The sequence below is a fragment of the Nipponia nippon genome, unplaced genomic scaffold, assembly GCF_047370975.1.
Source record: "Nipponia nippon isolate SJK-2023a ecotype South Korea unplaced genomic scaffold, ASM4737097v1 scaffold_16, whole genome shotgun sequence".
NCBI classification, from domain to species: Eukaryota; Metazoa; Chordata; class Aves; order Pelecaniformes; family Threskiornithidae; genus Nipponia; species Nipponia nippon.
The window spans coordinates 11,738,080-11,757,419 of record NW_028262332.1 but is presented as its reverse complement, the minus strand read 5'-3'; the positions used below and the strand labels follow the sequence as shown (position 1 = coordinate 11,757,419).

The window sequence follows — 19,340 nt, the reverse complement described above, 5'->3', positions numbered from 1 at the left end:
AGAAAATATAAATAGACGATATTTCAGTAACGCAGAGGATTTAACAGCCCTCAGTACTGCTGATTTGCAAGAGCAACTTTGTTGGACAGTGAGCAAGTGATGCTGCTGCTCTCCGAGACCGTCCACAGCCAAAGCTGCTCCGAGGCGACGACAGCTCTGCGCGCCGCCGCAGGGCCGGTGCCAGGCTCGCCGCCTGCGATTCTGCCTGAAACGTTTCGGATGTGGGACGCTGGGTGTATACAGGCCATTCTACAGGCACACAGGAAAAAGTACTTTTTAAAAAACAAAAACCAAACAAACAAAAAAGGATGCTCAGACCCTAGGGCAATCGGTTAGAAACCACCTGGCTCACAGATGACTATGAAAACCTCTCAAACACAATCATCGCTCCAAAAAGCAGAAGCTCTTCTGTCTTTGGTAACGTGGCATGGTTTCAGTCTTCCTCAGTTACGACCAAATTCAGTTCATTTGCTCTCTGCCACTGGTAGATTCTTAATAGGCTGCTACAAAGAATAAATGGATTAGTTTTGGACGTTTAGCTACCTAGAATATGAAGAATCTTATAAGCATGAACAACGTATATCAGCCTTTAAAAAAAACCAAAACGACCTCAAAACAAACATCCCCTCCCGCCGGCAATCTGCTATTTAGAAAAGAGTATCCCGGGCAGATTTGGGAACCAAACTACTGAAACTTTTCCTAATCAATCTGGTCTTTTTCCTCTTTCAATTCTATGAATCCAGTATTTGCATCTCCAAAAAGATGACAGACGTCTGAGATAAACAGGCTGTTCACGCAGCACGGAGAGCACGACGGAAGGCTCTGGGTGGGCAAGAATTCCTTCCAGGGCACGTGGAGACTCCTTACAAATGTACGTTTATATTATACTTAAGTCTCAGGAAGGAAACGGCATCTTTGTGCGTGGCAAACCATTTACACTGCAAGTTCTCAACCAGGAGGCCTAAAGCAACACTGAGCGAAGGGCCTCAGAAACGCAGCCACAGCAACACAGGCATTTTTGAACTTCGGAAACGTGGCTGAGTCGTGTCTATTGAAGGCACACACGATGGGCTAAGCGCCTTCCCTCTCGCTTTCCCAGAGCGGGAGCCCAGCCCCGCAGACCCACCCGTGGCCACTGGCCGTGCCGGCCCATCTGCCTGTTAGCCCAGGATGCTACTCAAGTGCTGCTCGTGGCTGTCAGAGGCGGCCCCGCGCAGCACGGCGGTACCGCCGCCTAATGAAGCGCCGCTGGATAATTGTGGATATTATCCACTCTGTTTAGATCTTTTTAAACCATTTTGCTACAAGCCGCATCAAATCGGCAAGCTTTTCATACTGAGGGCAGCCGAAGTTGATGCTTCTCACCACGGCTTTAATAGAGGGTTATTTGATGATTATTAGTCTTTTGCTCATTACCATGCGCTGTGAAAGCCATCTGAAGGATGCTGTCTTGTTGCTGACACGCACAGCAAGCTCCCAGCAGAACTAAAAGAAGTCAATACTAGATCCTCCACTCTATTATCCTGCAGTTAGTAATCAAGATTGATGGATTATTAGTGATTTGGTGACAGACAAGTAGTTTTGATTAGGGCAGGGTTTTGAGATGCTGCGTTTGGGCTGGACCTCCAGCAGTAGGACGTGGTCACCTTGTGCAACACAGCCACGCAGAGGTGAGAGACCCGCTGCAACAAGTTCTGAGCCGTTATGAGAAGTAATAAGATATATTCGGGCCAAATCTCCAAGGTTATCTCCTTATGTACCACCAGACTAAAGTATTTTTCAGGAAGCTCTTCCAGAGGTACTTATCAGATATCCAGCAAGGCTTATAAATGGCAATACAGAATATAGGAAGGTACCCAAATTACACTGAAGGACAATGAACTGAGTACACGGCTCCCAAAAACATCTCGGAAAATTCCAGGCTTCTTCAGTTTTCTGTCTGCAACACTTCATGCAACATAGGTTGAGATATGTGCTGTGCTAGTGACATTTACTGGGCTTTGCTGCAGGCTGAATGAGAAGAGGAATTACACCTTTAACAGCTGCCCAAAACAGCAGGCTGGGGAACGGGCACGCTTTTACCTCTCTGTGGTTTCACCACTATTATCCGTAGCAATGCTAAGCGGTTCCTCGTACCCTTCCAGACCCGAGGCTGAAGGGCCGCCCAACAGGCTTGTGAAGGCAGCCCCACTGGCCGGGCGAGGGCCTTTTGGGAGGCAAAAGGTGAAGTTGTATCGCCGTTACTTCATTACTGTCGTAACAGTAACAGGCAAATCAGTGGGGAAAAAATTACAGACTCCAATAAGAGACACTAATCTCCAATTAGAGATTGATAGCAAACTGCTCTCAATCAGTTAAAACAAAACTGGAGAGCCCAGCACGCAAGACTGTTCCAAGAAAAACACTAATGGGCGCATTAGGGAAGGCACAGAAGGCAACCAAGGGTTAAACTAGGTCTCTGAGATTTCAATACAAACATCGATAATGCCAGTAAGGTTGAAAGGCATTTTTCAATCCCCGTGAACTTTTCTTTCCAAGTCTAGTTAAGCCGTCATGTCAAAAGAGGAGAAACGAAAAGGAAACAACGTGGGGTTTTGGGGTGGTAAATGCAGGGAATTAAAATGGAACGAGATGGCCACACCAGCCAGGCCCGCGGGGTCCGTGACCACAGGCGCTCCAAAGACCTCACTAACAGCAGTCTGTGATGCTGCATCGGGGTTTGCTCCTGACATCTGGATTAGGGCAATTACTGCAGGACAGCCAGATCTCCATTCAAAATGACCACCATGCAGTATGACTGGTTAAAAAATACATATATATAGGAATCACTGTTAGTGTTTAAATTGATCGTCTTGCCAGAACTGTTAAAGTCATTGCTTGTAGCTATATTCTGGGAATTAACAACTTATTTTTATCCCCTCCAAGTTATCTTGCTGACAGATATCTACAGGAAGTGAGGGATGAAGACAGTTCCTACTATATTGATAAGATTTAATAAAAATCACCGTATGATTACCAATGTCAAAGTTAAGTGGTGCTATGTGGCATCACATCCCCAAGCCCTCAGTGTGCCCGAGGTGGATTCCAGTGGACACGCACGTCTCTGAAGGCAATTTGTACATTAAATCTCTCTGCAGCTTATCTACACAATCTATCTGGAGAAATATCAGAAGTGACTCATAACCAAACATCGCTTCCTTACTTTTAAGCCAAATGGAAAAACATTCTTGTTACAAGAAATTAGTGAAGATAAAATACAGCTCTTTCAAAGACATATGAATTTGATTTTTCATTTTCCAAATTCTAAAAAGTTTAAAAAGTCAAGTAGCTGTTTATCCACTGAACACAAAATTGGTAACTGTCCAGTCCTCCTTGGAATTTGCAAGATCTCACAGCTCCTGTTCACAAAGTCAAGGCTTACCTACGTAGGAAGTAAATTTAAAAACGCTTCACAGGCCAAATCTTTCTCATGTTACTATAGTACGGCTACTCCTACCAGAGAATTACGTTTAGTGCGCAATTAAGTCAGCTTCTTGAAATATAAGGAGTACCAAGACTACTGTGCCATAAGGGGACCATATTGCCTGCAACAAAAACATATCTTAGCACAACGCTAAATATTTCTCTCTGCATAAATCTGGAATCCCACCTCCAGCAGAGCTCAGCTCAGCAATGACTCGGAGCAGCCTGACAGGGAAGCTGCACGCTACGGCAGCGGACGCGGAGCGGTGTCCAACTCGGGCGACTCTGACTGTTACTGACAGACTTGGCAAGCCCGCACACCACGGCGGGGCCAAGGTCCTCAATTCCGCAAAGCCTTAAACGGAGAATTCCTCTTTAGGCCTAATACATGAAGTGTACCTGGGATTGTTCAGCGTAATGAATTACTGGGAGCCCAGGCTTCCTTCCCTCTGTTCCCACAGAAGAGTCCCCAAATTCCTTTTCAAATGCCACCAGCAGACCCAGGTACATACAGCTGTACTGCACCATTCCAGTTTTCAGTATCTCATTAGAAGCATTACAAGCAAAACCATCCTTTGTAAAAAATACTGGCTTTTCAACGGTATGCTGCTGCTGCTGCTTCAGGAATTATTAAAAGTCTCTTCAATTCTTTCCTGGAGGTAAAGAGAATTTGAGGATAGACACAAAACCAGTCAATTTAAGCTCACAATTTTCCAAATATTTTTGATCAAGTACTTAGCAGGGTGCCTTACACCCTTTCTCTTCCTCCTATCCCATGGAATTTTACCAATTAATCAGTGACACAACCACGTCGGGCTCCAGTGCCGCCACCAAAGTAGATCTTCCCTTCAGCAGATCTAGTGGCTATTTCCTCTGATACCAGTAAGGCCAATGCTGGGACTTGACACTGCTCGTGACAACTTACGGGGCATTTACACCAGACACCCAGATAAAATCTTTTTCCTTAATTAAACTCTATGCCACGCCAAGTACGGAGGAGAGTCGGCAGCTGTGAGCAGGCTGTCTGAAGAGCCTTTACGTCACGGTGGAAATACAGCCTTTGGAGGACACTGGTAGGAGGATTAAAGGGATGAATAGTTGTGGGGTGTTTCACCCCCAAGAGCATTTTTTGGACCACATTAAAGTCCATAACCGCATGCGGGCCAGCTGTGCTGCTGTCTTACACGCAAGAAGCGAAGGGCTGTTAGAGTCGAGCCCCCAGGACTGCTGGCGTCCCTCTAGCAGGAGTTTATCCATTCGTTTCACCAGGTTTCCAGCACCCATCTCTCTCTCTGAAGATGCACACCACATGGCACGTTCCCACTCCGCCAACAGTAAGTCAGCACCTATCGAACTGCACGACTCCGGGCTTGGCAGCACACCACCGACAGCAGGTTACCTCGCGGACCAAGCGCTGGTTGTATTAGGCGAGTGTTCCTCCCCAAAACACATCAACAGTGACAAGTTACGGGAAAAGTTACTTTTACACCGTCTTGTCCTGAAAGGTTTGTTTAATCAACTAGCTGAAGTACATGCTTAACTATAGTAGTTTTCACATCTGATGTGCTCACAAAATAAATTACATTTCTGTTTATTCTGTAATTCCATGTGGTTACGAGAAGTTGTAGTGAGAAGCAACATGTCATCACTTCACATGATTTGTTACCAAAGAGGATGTGAGCAATAGTCTCATTACTAAATATCCCAGGGATTTTTAATCCTCTGGGCTGGGATAAAAGCTTTCTAAATGTTGACATGCACTTTCACTTGAATTCAAAGATGTATACATTTAAAAAAAGATTTAGGTTAGATTATAAAGGAGTACAAGACTGTTCAATACCCTTTCATCCCTGCTAAAAATGAAATCACAAAAGTCAAAGTACTGTTACAAAAAGCACTTACTTTCAAAATATATGTAGTAGCTTTTTATTAAAAGCTCACACTAAGTGTGCAGTTCATACAAAGTGTGCCTGCTCTGTATCTCTGTGTGTGGCTAGAAGACAACATACAATTAGAAAAAAATCCAGCTATAGTCTAATAAGAGTTGTCTAAGTTAGAGAAACTGATTGCACATTACTAAAAACTGTTTTTCTTTATTGAAAGCTCCCAAAATTAAAACATTCCATTTGGTCAGAATTCAATTTAACAAACCAGAAGCTTACATTCAAATTAATTTGCTGTTTTTAAAACAAATGCAGTATTCAGGAGAAACTATGAATATGCTGCCCTAATAACAGCTCTGCTGGCAGTAGGAAGACAGAATGCGGGAAGCTGGCTTGTTTATGCCGATACCCTCAGCACCGAGTGTGACCTACTGAATTCACTTTGCGTAAGTACCGTGCTGTACGGCACAACCCCGTTGTTGTTCACGCTCAAAAAGCACAGGATGAGCACACAAAGAGTTAACTTTTCATAAGGTTTCTCAACAATTAAGATAAAGTAAGGCTGACCTACTCAATTCCTGTACCATATTGTGTGGTTAAGACAAACCTGGGGAAAAAAAAAGGTTAGAAGATACTTGCCTCATACAATAAACAGCCCAAAGACCAGATATCAGATTTAAAGTTATAGCCGTTTTCATGTATTCTTTCTGGGGACATATAGTATGGAGTTCCCACTGTAAGAAACAAACAAACAAGGAGTTACCATCTTAAAAAGTGACCGTGCAACCAGTATTATGCAGAAGTTTGACTTCGTTAAAGGATTAGGTTTAGCACAAACAGCTAATTAGAAGAGAGCGGCACAAAAATTTGGAAACGAATCATGGTTTTGAAGGCGTAGAACCAAATATATCATCGCATAGAGAGACAGAGGACTGGTGAACATTACTGAAAATGTCTTCTGTATTTTTGAAATTTGAGGAACGTTTTCTTCCCCTTCCAGTCTTCCAAGTACCTTCAGAGCGTCGCAGACGGACGGAGCAATTGTAACGGATCACCCTCCTTTGGTTCACTCCACAGCACTGAAACTGCAAGTCAGATGTCACGAATGTGCTCTGCTAAAACACGAATCCCGTGACAGCGTATCAACTAACGTTCACCTGACGCGCGCCGCACCCGCAGCGCGACAGAGCGGCTCCAGACATGACGGGGGACCCTTCTGAAGGGTTCAGGAGACCGTTCACCGCAGCAGAGAAATGGAAGTAACGAGCCCAGCACCAGACAGGTATTCAAAAACTTTCTGAAAGAACCAAGATAATTGTTCCAAACTTTAAGATACTGCTCCAACTTGCAGTCACGTCAGAAGCTGTGGGATTTCTATGTACTTCCAGAAGTCTGTATTTTATCAAAAGAAATTTACTCCAGCATTTTGGACAGGAGTTACAGGAAATTATTAATAAATTCCTTACCTCAAAAAGGTTCTTTTTTTAAATCCTAAATAAGTTTCAGTTGTGGTACTGAAAATACAAGACATCCTGGCAGTCTCAACTACATCAAATAATCCTCAGATACATCATTTATTAAAACATCCAAGGACTTTATATGCTCTCTTTTCTCCTGCTTCCCCTGCTTGCCCATCCCCTGTCAATTTTTTTTTTTTTTTTGGCGTTCCAGTGTATCCTTCTCCTAATTAAAGACCCTTCCTCACAAGATGGCAAATGTTTAATTTGCCTGAAACATTCAGTTTACGATTTCTCCATTTGAAGTGCTGACTGCAGACAGCTGGAGGACCAATAAATAAGCAGACGAAGGATGGCGTTAGAGGCGGAGGGGGAAGACCAGCCACTACCTTCCCCCGGTGCTCCTAAGGGCTTGGCACACTGTCAGAAACAAATGAGTTCTGGGGCAGAAAGCAACAGCTTCCCAAAAGGCAAAAGTCAACCCCTGCCGAGTGCACAGATGACCCAGCACAAAGCTGCTGTCGTCAGTGCAACACCTGAACAAAATCAGGTGGGGTCCCTCCAGCTTAGACCACGCCATGCTAAGAATACACCCGAGTCCAAGTCTTGACTGCATGCCTCTGTCATCCAGAAAACCCAAACCCGGGCCAGGACCCCTTTGATACAGGCACCATACAAAGCCTGTCCTCACAGGACAAAAAGATGTTTACAGCCCCAAAGAATTTACAACACGCATATAAACCAAGACACAGAGGAAGAGCGAGACGTGGGGCAGCACCCGAGGAGTCAGACAATACCCGATCTCAGTGCATCAGCACCTGAACAGAAGCTGGAAATCAGAGAAATACAGAAATCTTCTCTTAGGTTATGTAGTCAAAACAAAGAGCATCGATTTGAAATTACTCCTGTCAATGCTAGCACCCACTTACCCAATTTACTCCAAAGCATCCCCAACATCCCCCCCCTTACGTACATCTTGCTGGAAGCATGGATGCCCTACGCACCAGATCCTCCCAGCGTACCCCATTACTGAAGTCTCTACCCTATCAGCATTCTGAAGCCCCAAGTTTTCTGTGGGGTAAACTGGGATCATGTTGCACCAGCTACTCCACCTTAAATACTCAAGGCTTTTTCTTTCTCTGGAGTGAAAACTAGGCAGCTTCCCTCAAAACAAAAACATCCACCCCCCACCCCACCACCCTTCAATCTTTATGCTACATTTCTGTCATGCCGTTATAAGCCCAAACCTTGAGTCTACTGCACCTCAACAATTTTTACTCAGAGCTATTCAGAAATGTAGCATAAAATGTGAAATTAATCCTACGGCAACGGTGTGAAACATAAGATGTTACAGGAATACACACATAAAACTCTACTTCCCAAAATAGACCAAGTAACCGAGAAAGGGGACCACTTCCCTGCCTGGCTCATTTATTTGGTCCCCCGGGACTTTCAGTAATCAGCTGCCCTATATGATAAGCTCAGCTTGTGCTTGCAGGTCATTCAAATAAGAAATTACTTCACTTTCAAGGTGAAGAGTACCCTAATGAGAAATTACATTTTTGCCAATTCTACACAAACTACAATACAGGAAAAATAGCACATGGAGATTATTATATTTCCATGGTCAGTAATATCATATCCCGCCTAGGAGCATGCCAGACCGACACTGTCCCAGACCTGGCTGGCTGTGATTGCCAGTGAAAGGCCTCTGTGTATGGATGAGACCAGAGTTCTGTTAATAGTTAATAATTTTTAACAGACTGCACAGAGCAACTTCAGAGAACACCAAAAGCAGACAGGACTCCTTCAAAGAATCCAAGGCAGCTTTCCATGGATCTCTCCCATGTGCATGCAAGATGCACACAATGGACGGAACAGCTCTCCAAGTAATTCCCACACATTTGCCAGATTTCTGTAGAAGAACTGACTTGGTTGGAATAGCACTGATTCATTTTCCTGCTTAAAAATATGCAGCTGCAGAAGGAACGGTGATTCATTATGTGAAATTCTTGAAGGCAGTTTCGGAAGTCCCCACTGAGCACCAGTGTGTAAGACACTTCCCTACCTTCAACTTCTCAGCGCTGCTGCTTTTCCCAAATCCGCCAGGAGAGCTAACAGAGCAGACGAAGCAGAAGAGATGCTAGCCCTTCCCTGCCAGCAAGCACAGGAGCTGAGCACGGGCGGACAGCAGCACGCGACTGGCAGGAGGGAAGGCGAAGACCATGCCCGCTCTTGCTCCCCGAAGTCTCCGTGCTTCAGAGTGCTGGTGCCAGGGGCGGCCCCAGCCGTAGCTGTTCTGGCCATCAGTTATTCTGGGTCACTGCGTGACAAGCTCAGAGCAAACAATAACGTGAGGGCTTTAAAGTTATGGCCTTGCCTTCCACATTAGCAGGGGTCTGTTTGGTAGGCTAAAATTGTCGTTTCAGATAATACCTTAAAATGACCTTCGATCAAAGCAGAATGACAGCGTTTATAATACGGCTGAGTGCATTATAGTCCGTATTTGATTTTCTGTGCGTTAGTCTGTTCCATTACATTAATGGGTCTGTGGAGCAGTCCACGCCTGAGCTGATTTTATGAAGTCTACCTTGCACATTTACCTATCATTACTCTAGTGTTGTCAGCAAATGTACGAACAAGCAGGTCTCTGCGTTTCAAAACTGATGCATTAATTTTTAAATAACTGTCATGATAAAAGACTGACAAGCCCAATTCTCTTTATGGCCTGTCCAACATTACGCAGGAATCTCCTGTAATGAGCATCTTCTAGAAAACCACACAAGGCTTCCAGTGCAATCAGTCAGGGCTCACCATTGCATTACATTAGTCAATTTGACAAGAACAGTCTAATCGGAGACTATTAATCAGAGATTTTCTTTGGTATTTGCCCTGCTGAAAATACAAAATATTGTTCAGATTCAATATTAATCACCAGCTGGTAGAGTAATGCCTTTAAAGTTATAAAGGTCGCGAAACAGTAGAGAGGATTATGACTAAGTAAGCATCTTCCCGTTCTATTCCTGAAAGTCAAAACACTTCACTTGAATATCAGTGTGCTTCAGCAACAGCAGAACAACGTTTCTCCCTGCTCCCCCCAGCACTGCCTGCGTGCACAGCTACAACACCCACACGGACCAGAACGGCTCCGGGGTTTCTGCAACACCCAAGCTCGGGAAATGCTAATTATTCTGAGTTAGATTAAGAGCAGAGTCTCTTGTTTCACCAGGAAAACACAGAGGCAAAGGCAAAGTTATTCCAGAAATAAAATCCAAATTCCTTTCCTCTCATATACAGTTTGAATTAAAAACCCTACCTGTGCGACTACAGCAACCGGCGTGCATAGGCACTCTGAGCCGAGTTCCCACAGCTGCCACAGAAACAGCCAGGTAAAGAGCTTCTGAACTCGGCAAGTCCTTCACTACGCGGGGAAGATCATGCTCACCCGTTTTAAAAACATTTTTCAGCTTCAAGCAGAGGTTTGTTACTGTGAAAGTGACGGTGGCCAGGTTATTAGCACAGGCACACACACGATCGTTATTTTCTATACAGAGCTTCTCCCTGTGCAAACACAGTTCAGCCAGGGATCAATGCTTCCCATGAAACTCATCCTTAGCTGCACATCGGCAGAAACAGGAGAAAATCCGATTCATGCTTTCGGGAGGCTCTACCAAGCGCCTCATTCACTGAATTCAGCGTACCACAGACGAGCCTCTTGCAGCAGCAGCCTCCCACGCCTTTAGGCAGATTGTCATTAGACTGAAATCAGGGCAGAATATTTCCAAATATTTTAATAGGCTCTTTAGGTTCGTTTTTTTAAAATGCTATAAAAAATAAGCATCTCTTGAAATTAAACTCCATAGCCATATTTGGCTGCAAAGTACAAGAAGCAGTGATAAGGAATGCTTTCATTGTTCCACCTTCACCAGCACCTTCCAGCTAATCTTTAATACTGAGCTAACAGTGTTTCTGAATCTATCACTTTTCTTTCTCACAGCAGGGAACAGAGTTCTGAATATGAAAGAACCTAACAAATTCTGACCTTTATCGTATCTTTACAGGAGTATTCCCAGTTTCAGACCACGAGATATCAGAGCACAACGCGGGCCTCAAAGGGGTAATACTGATTAAAGCATTCCTCCCTTCTAGAGATGTTCCGCTCCTGTCAAAACAAACTTTGCAACATTTTGAAATACTTGTGATTTTTGAAACGTGCTCATTACAAATGAAAAAGGCAAAGAACTATGCTCAAAAACCTGAGATGCCATCCATGAGTAATAAACACACACCCAGTTTTTAAAATAATAATAAAGTATTTCCAGAACTACTGGCTCAGCTTTAACATGCAAGATGCACTATTACATATTCCATGCACATACACACAGTGGAGAAAAATATTTTAGTATGTTTTAATAATATTTGGTGGAGCAAACACAGCAGGGAAGCAACTTTACTTGAAAATGCAAGTCCACAACTCTCACCTGTCTCGCCTCTCCAGACAGGCCGGTAGGTTACCAAGACAAGTTTACAGCGTTATTAAAAGAAGTCTAGTTCAGAAGTATGTGTTTCTAAACGTTTGCATTACTGGGGGTGTATTTCCAACAAGAAGGCTGAGTCTTTTCCCAGAAGGAGAATTTGGGAATTAGCTCAACTTTTGGGAATTAGCTAAAGTGAAACAGTGATCAAAGGCACTAAAATATACTTTAAATTCCTTCAAATCTCAGTGTGAGGTACCCCCGCTAATTGTTTCAAGGGGGTGAAAAGGAAAAAAAAGGAAAAAAGATTAAATCTACTTATACTTACAAAAGAGAATAATTATTTTGTGCATAATATTGCTGCTGTTTTTACAAGACCTGTTGCTCTAAGCTCTCTATTTTTTTTTCTTATTAGTGTTTAATTACATACACAACCCTACCAAAGTCCTTACGGTTTTTGGTTGTTTTGTTTTGTTTTTTACATGTAGGTAGTACAATATACCTACAGTAATTCTGCAGCAATCTTTTCTTCCACAAATACTGTACTACGGGCACAGACCAAAAGGCCAGAATTTCTCAGAACGCACAGAATATTGGCTGTTGAAACTTTAAGCAGATTTCTTGTGTCCAGTTTTCCTTAACAAGTACTGCTTACTAGCCCCCTGAAGTACTGTGATTTTGCTTCAGATGGCAAACTGGCTCGGCAAGCAAAAGGAAAAGGAAAAAAAAGAAAAAAGACAAATAGTCCATTTATAAAAGAGCTCTTCTCATGACTGCAGTTACTCCCTGCTCGCTCTCAAATGCAACAAGAAACCAGAAGGAATGTGTAACACCCCACGTACTCCAATTCACGGCTATTTGCATGTTCTAAACTGGGAAGCTTTGACTTACATGCATCCCCAAAAGGAAAATGTGCTCCAAGTTTATTCTTGTCCAAGAATAAATAATAAATCATCTGCTTCAAAACAAGACTGTTCTGTGTAAAATTGGTTTTTGGTTTGGGTTTTTTTTTCTTTTTTCTTCAGAGCCAATCAGAAGCTTTGGAGAACACCAACTTGATTTGGCTAAAGATGGGCATTGTACCAGTTCACAATAAAGATATCCCTTTTAATATTAATGGAAATTCTCTATATTTATTACAGTTCCTAGTAAAACAAAATCTACCAGCTTGCTGTTAAGTTTTCCAAAGTCTATGCAGTTTTAAAATATGCTCTGCTATTTATAATTTTTGTCCTGTAACTAATTAGGTTTTATAGCAAAGTTAATGACTTAAACTTTCTAACAAGCATATTAGAATAGCCTTAACTGACAAGATATTCCTCTGGATGCCCACCTCAGAGATCAACAAAATAAATAATGGACACAATCAAACATTAAAAACAGACAAATAAATACTCCGAGCCCTATTAAATCTTGAATGAAAGAGACGACACCTGGAAGCACATCAGACACCAGCCCAAAGCGCATGGTGTCACACGCCCGAGCTCCGGCATCCAGATGTCATCTCACCATTACTGGGTGCAAAGCCCTGGCTTAAGTATAGTCATTTTCTGAAGTGGAATAGCCTGTCAAACAGGTATCATATGGCTCTCTGGGGAAAAAAATATCCATACAAATGAAAGAAAGAAAAAAAAAACAACCCATAACCTATGAATGTAGTAAAATGCTCGCAGTATAAACTGCAAAAAGAACAGGAGGTGAAAGTTTTTCAAGCAAATAGAAAGCAGTATTGAAAATGAAAATAAAAAAAAAAGGAAAAAAGCATTCCTTCTCACTTCATGCTGAATTGCCCCTGCGTTCCCTCCTACGCCCCCCAATAAAATGAAGTTTCTGTGATCCGCGAGTCCGTCTCCATTAAACTAAATCCTGGAGCTTCTGCTACAAGGGAGCTTAAATTAGGGAAGGAAGGATGGTAAGCCACCATGTTGTAACAATAAGTAGCAAAATTCACCTTAGCTACACTCATTACCTTTAAAACATAGGAGTTTTCTGGTAAAGCTTGTGCATGAAGAGCTCTCCCCTATGGAAAAGTATCTCCTGTCTTCTCTCACAAGTCACACGGGGACAAGGGAAAGCAGCAGAAGAGGTGCCACCTGGTGACTTCACCCAACCCTCCAGCCTCCGGCTGGTTTTGGTGTTTATCACCCATCCCACAATACCGCTGCCTTTCCCAACACAGTTTTGTTACTTAGCGAGACAGGAGGCGTCCACGTTTCCCCTCTCGCCGGGGTTTTCCCTGCCTCACGGTCGCCTGCTGCCCCGGCGATGCTCCTGAGCGGCCGTGCCGCCGGTCAGGCATCCTGCCGTTCCGCTGAGCGAGGCGCTCGCCTGCATCCCACGAGCTGTGTATGGGCAAATCTTTCATTTTTCTTTCATTATCCCGGCATGTACTGTCACTTAATTTTTATGTATGCAATCCTTCCTGACAAATATGATCTGCTGCCTGGTAATTCGTCTGACGTTCATTCTGTTCCTTGCTCTAATTACGGCTCCCATTCCTGACACGGCGGCGGCCGCACTGCCGCAGCCCGGTGGTACACCTGTCAGACGGGTTGTGGTTCTGCCTAATGCCCTTTTATGCCAGTCTGATGCTAGCAAATACAAAGAAAGAAAAAAAATTAGATGAATATATTTGCATAAGCCACGCGTTCAATTCATGGGTCAGCAGCCAGAGAAATGATGGCTCAGGGCGGTTGCCAGGGCAACGCGGCTACGGGAAGTGCCCAGCATCGCAGCCTGGGTCCACGCGGGTACCACGCTCCGGTTTGCAGGGTGTTCATCACTCATGGCTACTTAAACAAATGTCTTAATTAAACCAAAACCAAGACCGGTAGAATCCCTGCTGCTACAAAACCTGTATGTCTGGCAAATTACACACACACAAAAAAAAGCTTAAAGTCTGCATCTTTTTTGATTGTAAAAATGTTTTTTTCTTGGATACAAGAACCACTGGAAATGGTGGCACGTCAATCCCTCCCACAACAGGCTGTCTCCAGCAGCACTCACTGCCACTCCTTTCGCATTCTGCGCCTTATTCACCTGTTTCCAGGATGCTGTTGATCTGAGGAAGGGCAAGGTTCACGCAGAAGAGGCTTAACTCTTCCTACACGAGCTTTCTCAATTAAGAGAGAGCAACCCCGGTAAAGGTCACAAGCTTGACTTGCATGTGCAGCCAGTTTCCAAGTCCCAATTTATTCTTATTAATATAATAAGTGCAGCAGTCAAACTAGATAAGATCATATAATTAGACATGATCGTATTTTTGCCTGTTCAGATAATGTGATTGTAACTTTCTGTGAAGAGGATTGATTTTAATCTATTAAGTATAGTGTGTATATAACCTAGGATAGCTTTTGATGCAAAGGGAAATCTCCTACTATCTTATGAAAGTAAGCTGTAGAAATGCCTCTTTTTTTTTTTTTTTAGCACACATGAAATAAGGCATATATCTTCCTTTCTTGTGCACCGAGAAGCCCCAGTGCTGCTGGCGAGTACTGTCAGTTAAGTTCGTACGCATATAAGGGACAATCGAGCGAGGCTCCCCCTCAGTGGGGCAAACTGCACAAAGAAACAGGGAAACAAACACCTCGTGTTCAACATCAACCGAGAGCGCGCAATGTAAAAGCGCTTACATGCTGCGCTAAAAGCCAAAGTTCCTTCGCTGCTGTACCACAGAAGTACCTTTGTGACCCATTAAGAAAAATGGAAAATCGGCCACCTCTCAAGAGGTTACAGACACAGTTCTGCAATACTTTATACTGTAAGACTTAAAGAAGGAACTGTATATAATGTATACTTTTCTATAGCATTGTAATTAATGCTAACAGTAAAAACGAGGCACAGAGAAACCCACATGCTCTAAACCAGTCAACTTAACTTCAATTCCCAGAAAAATGCTGGAGGTATAACCATATTACTTGTAAAACAGAAAAAAGTGACTGGTCCACAAAACATCATGACAACTGATGTAATTTTTTTCTGTGATAACCTAAGATGCTTCAGAGGGAGGGAAACAGAAGCAACAGATGCAACAGAACTTCCAACGCTTTTATCAAAGGCTTATATAACTTATAAGCAACTGTTAAATCTGTCTAAATGGAACTACTTAATGGTGCAAAATTGGTCGGAAAAACAGTTCCCTGTCAGAGCAGAAGGCTTCAAGCGAAGTCCTGCGAGAGAGCTGACAGCTCTGGTTCTGCCCAACGCACGCATTAACAGGGGGACCGTGGCAACACCACTGCCTCTGCGGGTAACAAGGAGTTGGGGGAAACCAAAGCACGGCAGAGTACGGAATAAAAATTCAGAGCGATCGCAAGTAGGAGAGTCTGGAAACGGGGTACAATTCAGTAAGAATAAAAGCAAGGTACTACGCTTTGGCAAGAATAGTTAGCTGCCCCAACAGAAGAGCAGGAAAACAACCTTGAGATATGTGGAAGACGTTAAGAAAACGTGCATCTTTAAAGCCTAGGCTGAGCTTCAGGTGAAGTCCCTTTTTGGAAGGGATGAACTGTGAGGGCTTTGAACACTTCCCTCCCCTCAGACGACAGTCACAGCCCCTGTTCGGGGTGAGACTGCCGATCAGCATCTGCTGAAGACGGTGGCAGTGCACCTCTAATTCCAGTAAGGCGAGCACAGGCAAACGTGCCATTCAGAGTGGAAAAGCTGCATTTGTTACACTTGCTGTAAATCACACACTTACCAGGCCGGACCTTCCAGAAAAAAATAGCAAGTGGAGTTTTAAACCAAAAAATACCTATTATTTCATATGAAGAGTATTTAAAATACATATCATAGAAAACATAGTACGCATCCACTGAATCAAGCTTCTGTCACAGCAAGAGGACAGACACCACTTCTTTTGAAGATCACAGCTGACAACCGTACAAGTACCAACTTACCTAAGGAATGTGCTGCAGTGGTTTTAGAACTAAAAAACCGGCCTAATCCAAGATCTCCCAGCTTCACCACCCCTGTGGCTGTTATAAACACGTTGGCAGGTTTTATGTCTGCAAGAAGAAAAAGGTAAAAGGTCAAAGCCACAAAAGGTTATTTGGTTCTAATACTGCAATAGAAACATAGCCTGGAGCGCTCTCTGTACAAAAGAGGCTCGAGCAGAACCGTGTTTCTTTATTGCTTTGATAGGCTGAATCTTCCAAGACTTCAAGCTCTGCACATACACAAAAACCAGAGTATACTTCCCAGCACACAAGAAATACCAATGAGGGAAAATGTAGGGAACGGCACAACAGAATAGAGGAAACCTCTTTAACTGATGGAAATCGAAGAAATAAGTCTGCTTCTCTTTGCAAATGATGGTTTTCTACAAGAAACTGTACTGCCCACCATGGTCCCCTCACAGCACGGGCAAATGATTGTCCCACATATACGTGAATTCTGGGCTCTATACAGCCCAGTTTGTTCATGGAGTGTAAAAATTACTAGAAGCCCAGTTGCCCAAGCAGTCACGTCAGGACTGAGCGAGCGAGGCTCTTTCCTCACGTTAAAGCAGACAACATGTGCGAGGCTCCAAATTTCAGTTGCCCATTACAGACCTAATTCAGGTACAACTGATGAACTGCATCAGGGGATGTATAAAGGAGCAAAAATTATATCATGCTGTTGAAAAAAAAAAAAAGTGAAGAATTCACTGCTTCAAAGGAGAGAGGAAATAATAAGCAGCAGGGAGCGGTCGCGGTGCCTTTTGGGATATTTGCATTTCCTGCGTCAAGCCCTTCACAAAGCATTTCATTTATGCTGAAAGAAGCAACATAATTTTTGGATAGAGTTCAAAGTTATGGAAAGTTCTAAGACAAGAGATTCAAAAATAATTAATGAAAAGGGAGAACAGGTTGTAAGAGTGTGGGACACATTGGTATTAATATTTCAGAAAAGCTCGCAAGACAAAAACTCTTCTAAACTCTCTAAGGTCACAGCTAATATAATGAAGACTATTTCTTAGAGTTCACTGTATCCAGTAGTCTCAGCATTTTACTTCTGACACTTTTCTAATGGCAAGTTTGACACTTCTGCTTAATATCAGTGTCTGGAATACAGAGCAGCTCATCTTCCTAATACCACGCTCACTTCGGACTGAATCCTTTAACAATAAGGCAAAGAGACAGAAGGAGAAATCCATCTCGCAGGCTCCAGCCTCTCTAAACATGCATTGGCTGAACATCAGCATAATTGTTTTTGAATGTAGGCGCTTACTAATTGGAACATTATATTATTATTCAGTGAAAAGAGACTGAATTAATGTTACCTCTGTGCATCACCCTGCGGGAGTGCATGTGTTCAACTGCACTGCATAACTGCACAAAATATTTCCACACTGTCCTTTCCGGGATTAACCGTTTCTGCTTTTTAAAATACTGTGGAAGGAAATAAATAAAAGATCAGTGAAAAAGCAACATATTTGACTCGTTCCTGAACTCATGTTAGTCAGCTGCGGGTTGCTCATGTCTTCCAGATCTGCAGCAGCGCGACTTTCCTTCTTATTAGCTTTTAACTCCTTCTCTCTGTATGTAAACTTCAATGCAGTTCACTAATTAACAGCTATTATGAAAAATATGCTTAAATAGGTTTGACATTTTTGAATGGACACCAATTATAATTAGCATTAATCTTCTTAATTACCTTGCAAAACATATTTAATGCCTCAAAACAACAAATGTCTCAAATATTTTGCCTTAAGTAACAAAGGATCATTAAAAAAAAAAATCTTGTAAACATTCGTTATTGTACAGTCTATTAACAACAATAAGGAAATCTGTTTCCCCTTTTTTAAAAGATGGCCAGAATATCAATAAAGTATCCATGTTTCTTCTGTGATCAGGTAGAATAATATATTCTATTTCATGCATAATGGGAATATTAAATTAACTGAACTATCTCCAGTGAGACAGAAAGACACGACTGATCAAGAGACACACAGATCTGGAAAACGACCGTTTTGTGTGCATTTATGCAAAGCCAAGCAAAGCTGAGTCCGGATTCGATGGACCTCTGGGCGCTAATAGCTCTCAAATAAAATAATCGTAAGGATAATGCAGACAATACGAAGGAGCGCAGCGTGGTGATGGTTCTCTGCAATACTCAAGTCTTCTTCCCGAGCAACTTATTACAGGAATAAATAACCACTGCACACTTCAGTGAAGGCTAAACATCACCTATCTTCAACTATTTCTCCATTTCAGACATGCACAACAGCCGCGCACGTGGCACGCAAAGCGTGACCGCCTCCTCCAAGGCATCCCAAAATCGCGCTCCTTCAGCTCACTGGTCCCCGACTTCTCATTGCTTCTGCCTGTGCCAGACACCGAGCCCGATCCTCATCCAGAGCATTAACAAAACACACTTATAATACGCTTCCAGACGTTTAGGATTTATCCTCATCCTTTGATGCACAAGGTGTCACTGGACAACGACTATCTCTGAGACACTCTGCACCCTTCTAGCACACTGCAACTGCATTTCTTTTGCATGGTACCCTTGAGGGTCTCCGTCAGCAGCACGCAAGAGCAAGAATAAAGAAAGGGAATTGGTTGTTGCCCCTTTCTGCATCCTGTGCTTTTTGCTCTTGGTAGAGACATCTCATGTCCGTTGTCACGTTTTATATTTTATGTGAAATGCTGTTACTGGTTCGTGTTTGACTCAAGTAATGGCAAATTTTCTTTTGCAGATCAGCTGTGAAGGGGCACGGCCGTGCAATTCCCCAGGCAGCAAACCTGACAGATTGCAACAGTTTCAAACCAAAACTTGATAGAGAGCACAGCGGAATTACAGAGGGTGAGGGATAAAGTGTTATATACACGACAATATTATTTAATTCTCATTAAAGTATTTAAGAGTAGATATGCAAGACCACAAGTGCTAATTTTCTAAATGTCATGTCCAATAAGATTCGCCTGACATTTACAAGAAAGTCCCAGCTCTCCTGTGGCTTGTCCTGCAGCACTCTCCTACATCAGCTTTACAATACCTCATAAATAATGCAGGCGCCAGGGCGTGACAAAGACAGTCCCTGTTTTTATCACTCTCGCACCTTCAGAGCGTTGTTACTG

The 19,340-nt window shown here is 43.1% G+C and overlaps 1 protein-coding gene and 1 long non-coding RNA gene across 9 annotated transcripts in view; one reads left to right on the top strand and one right to left on the bottom strand.

The window, feature by feature from the left end:
• The window catches only part of NEK6 (NIMA related kinase 6), a 69,761-nt gene that overhangs the window by 7,129 nt on the left and 43,292 nt on the right, over positions 1 to 19,340 (bottom strand). For all 8 annotated transcript variants that reach the window (XM_087753460.1, XM_087753457.1, XM_087753456.1 and 5 more), the window contains 3 exons: positions 17,540 to 17,648; positions 16,176 to 16,283; positions 5,985 to 6,079 (listed from right to left, as the gene is read on the bottom strand). In XM_087753460.1, coding sequence (XP_087609586.1) covers positions 5,985 to 6,079; positions 16,176 to 16,283; positions 17,540 to 17,648 — 312 coding nt within the window. The remainder of the gene's footprint in view (positions 1 to 5,984; positions 6,080 to 16,175; positions 16,284 to 17,539; positions 17,649 to 19,340) is intronic.
• LOC148056263 (uncharacterized) lies at positions 8 to 12,346 on the top strand. Its single transcript, XR_015703798.1, has 3 exons — positions 8 to 5,791; positions 6,346 to 6,627; positions 10,864 to 12,346. It is a non-coding gene; the product is annotated as an uncharacterized LOC148056263 (long non-coding RNA).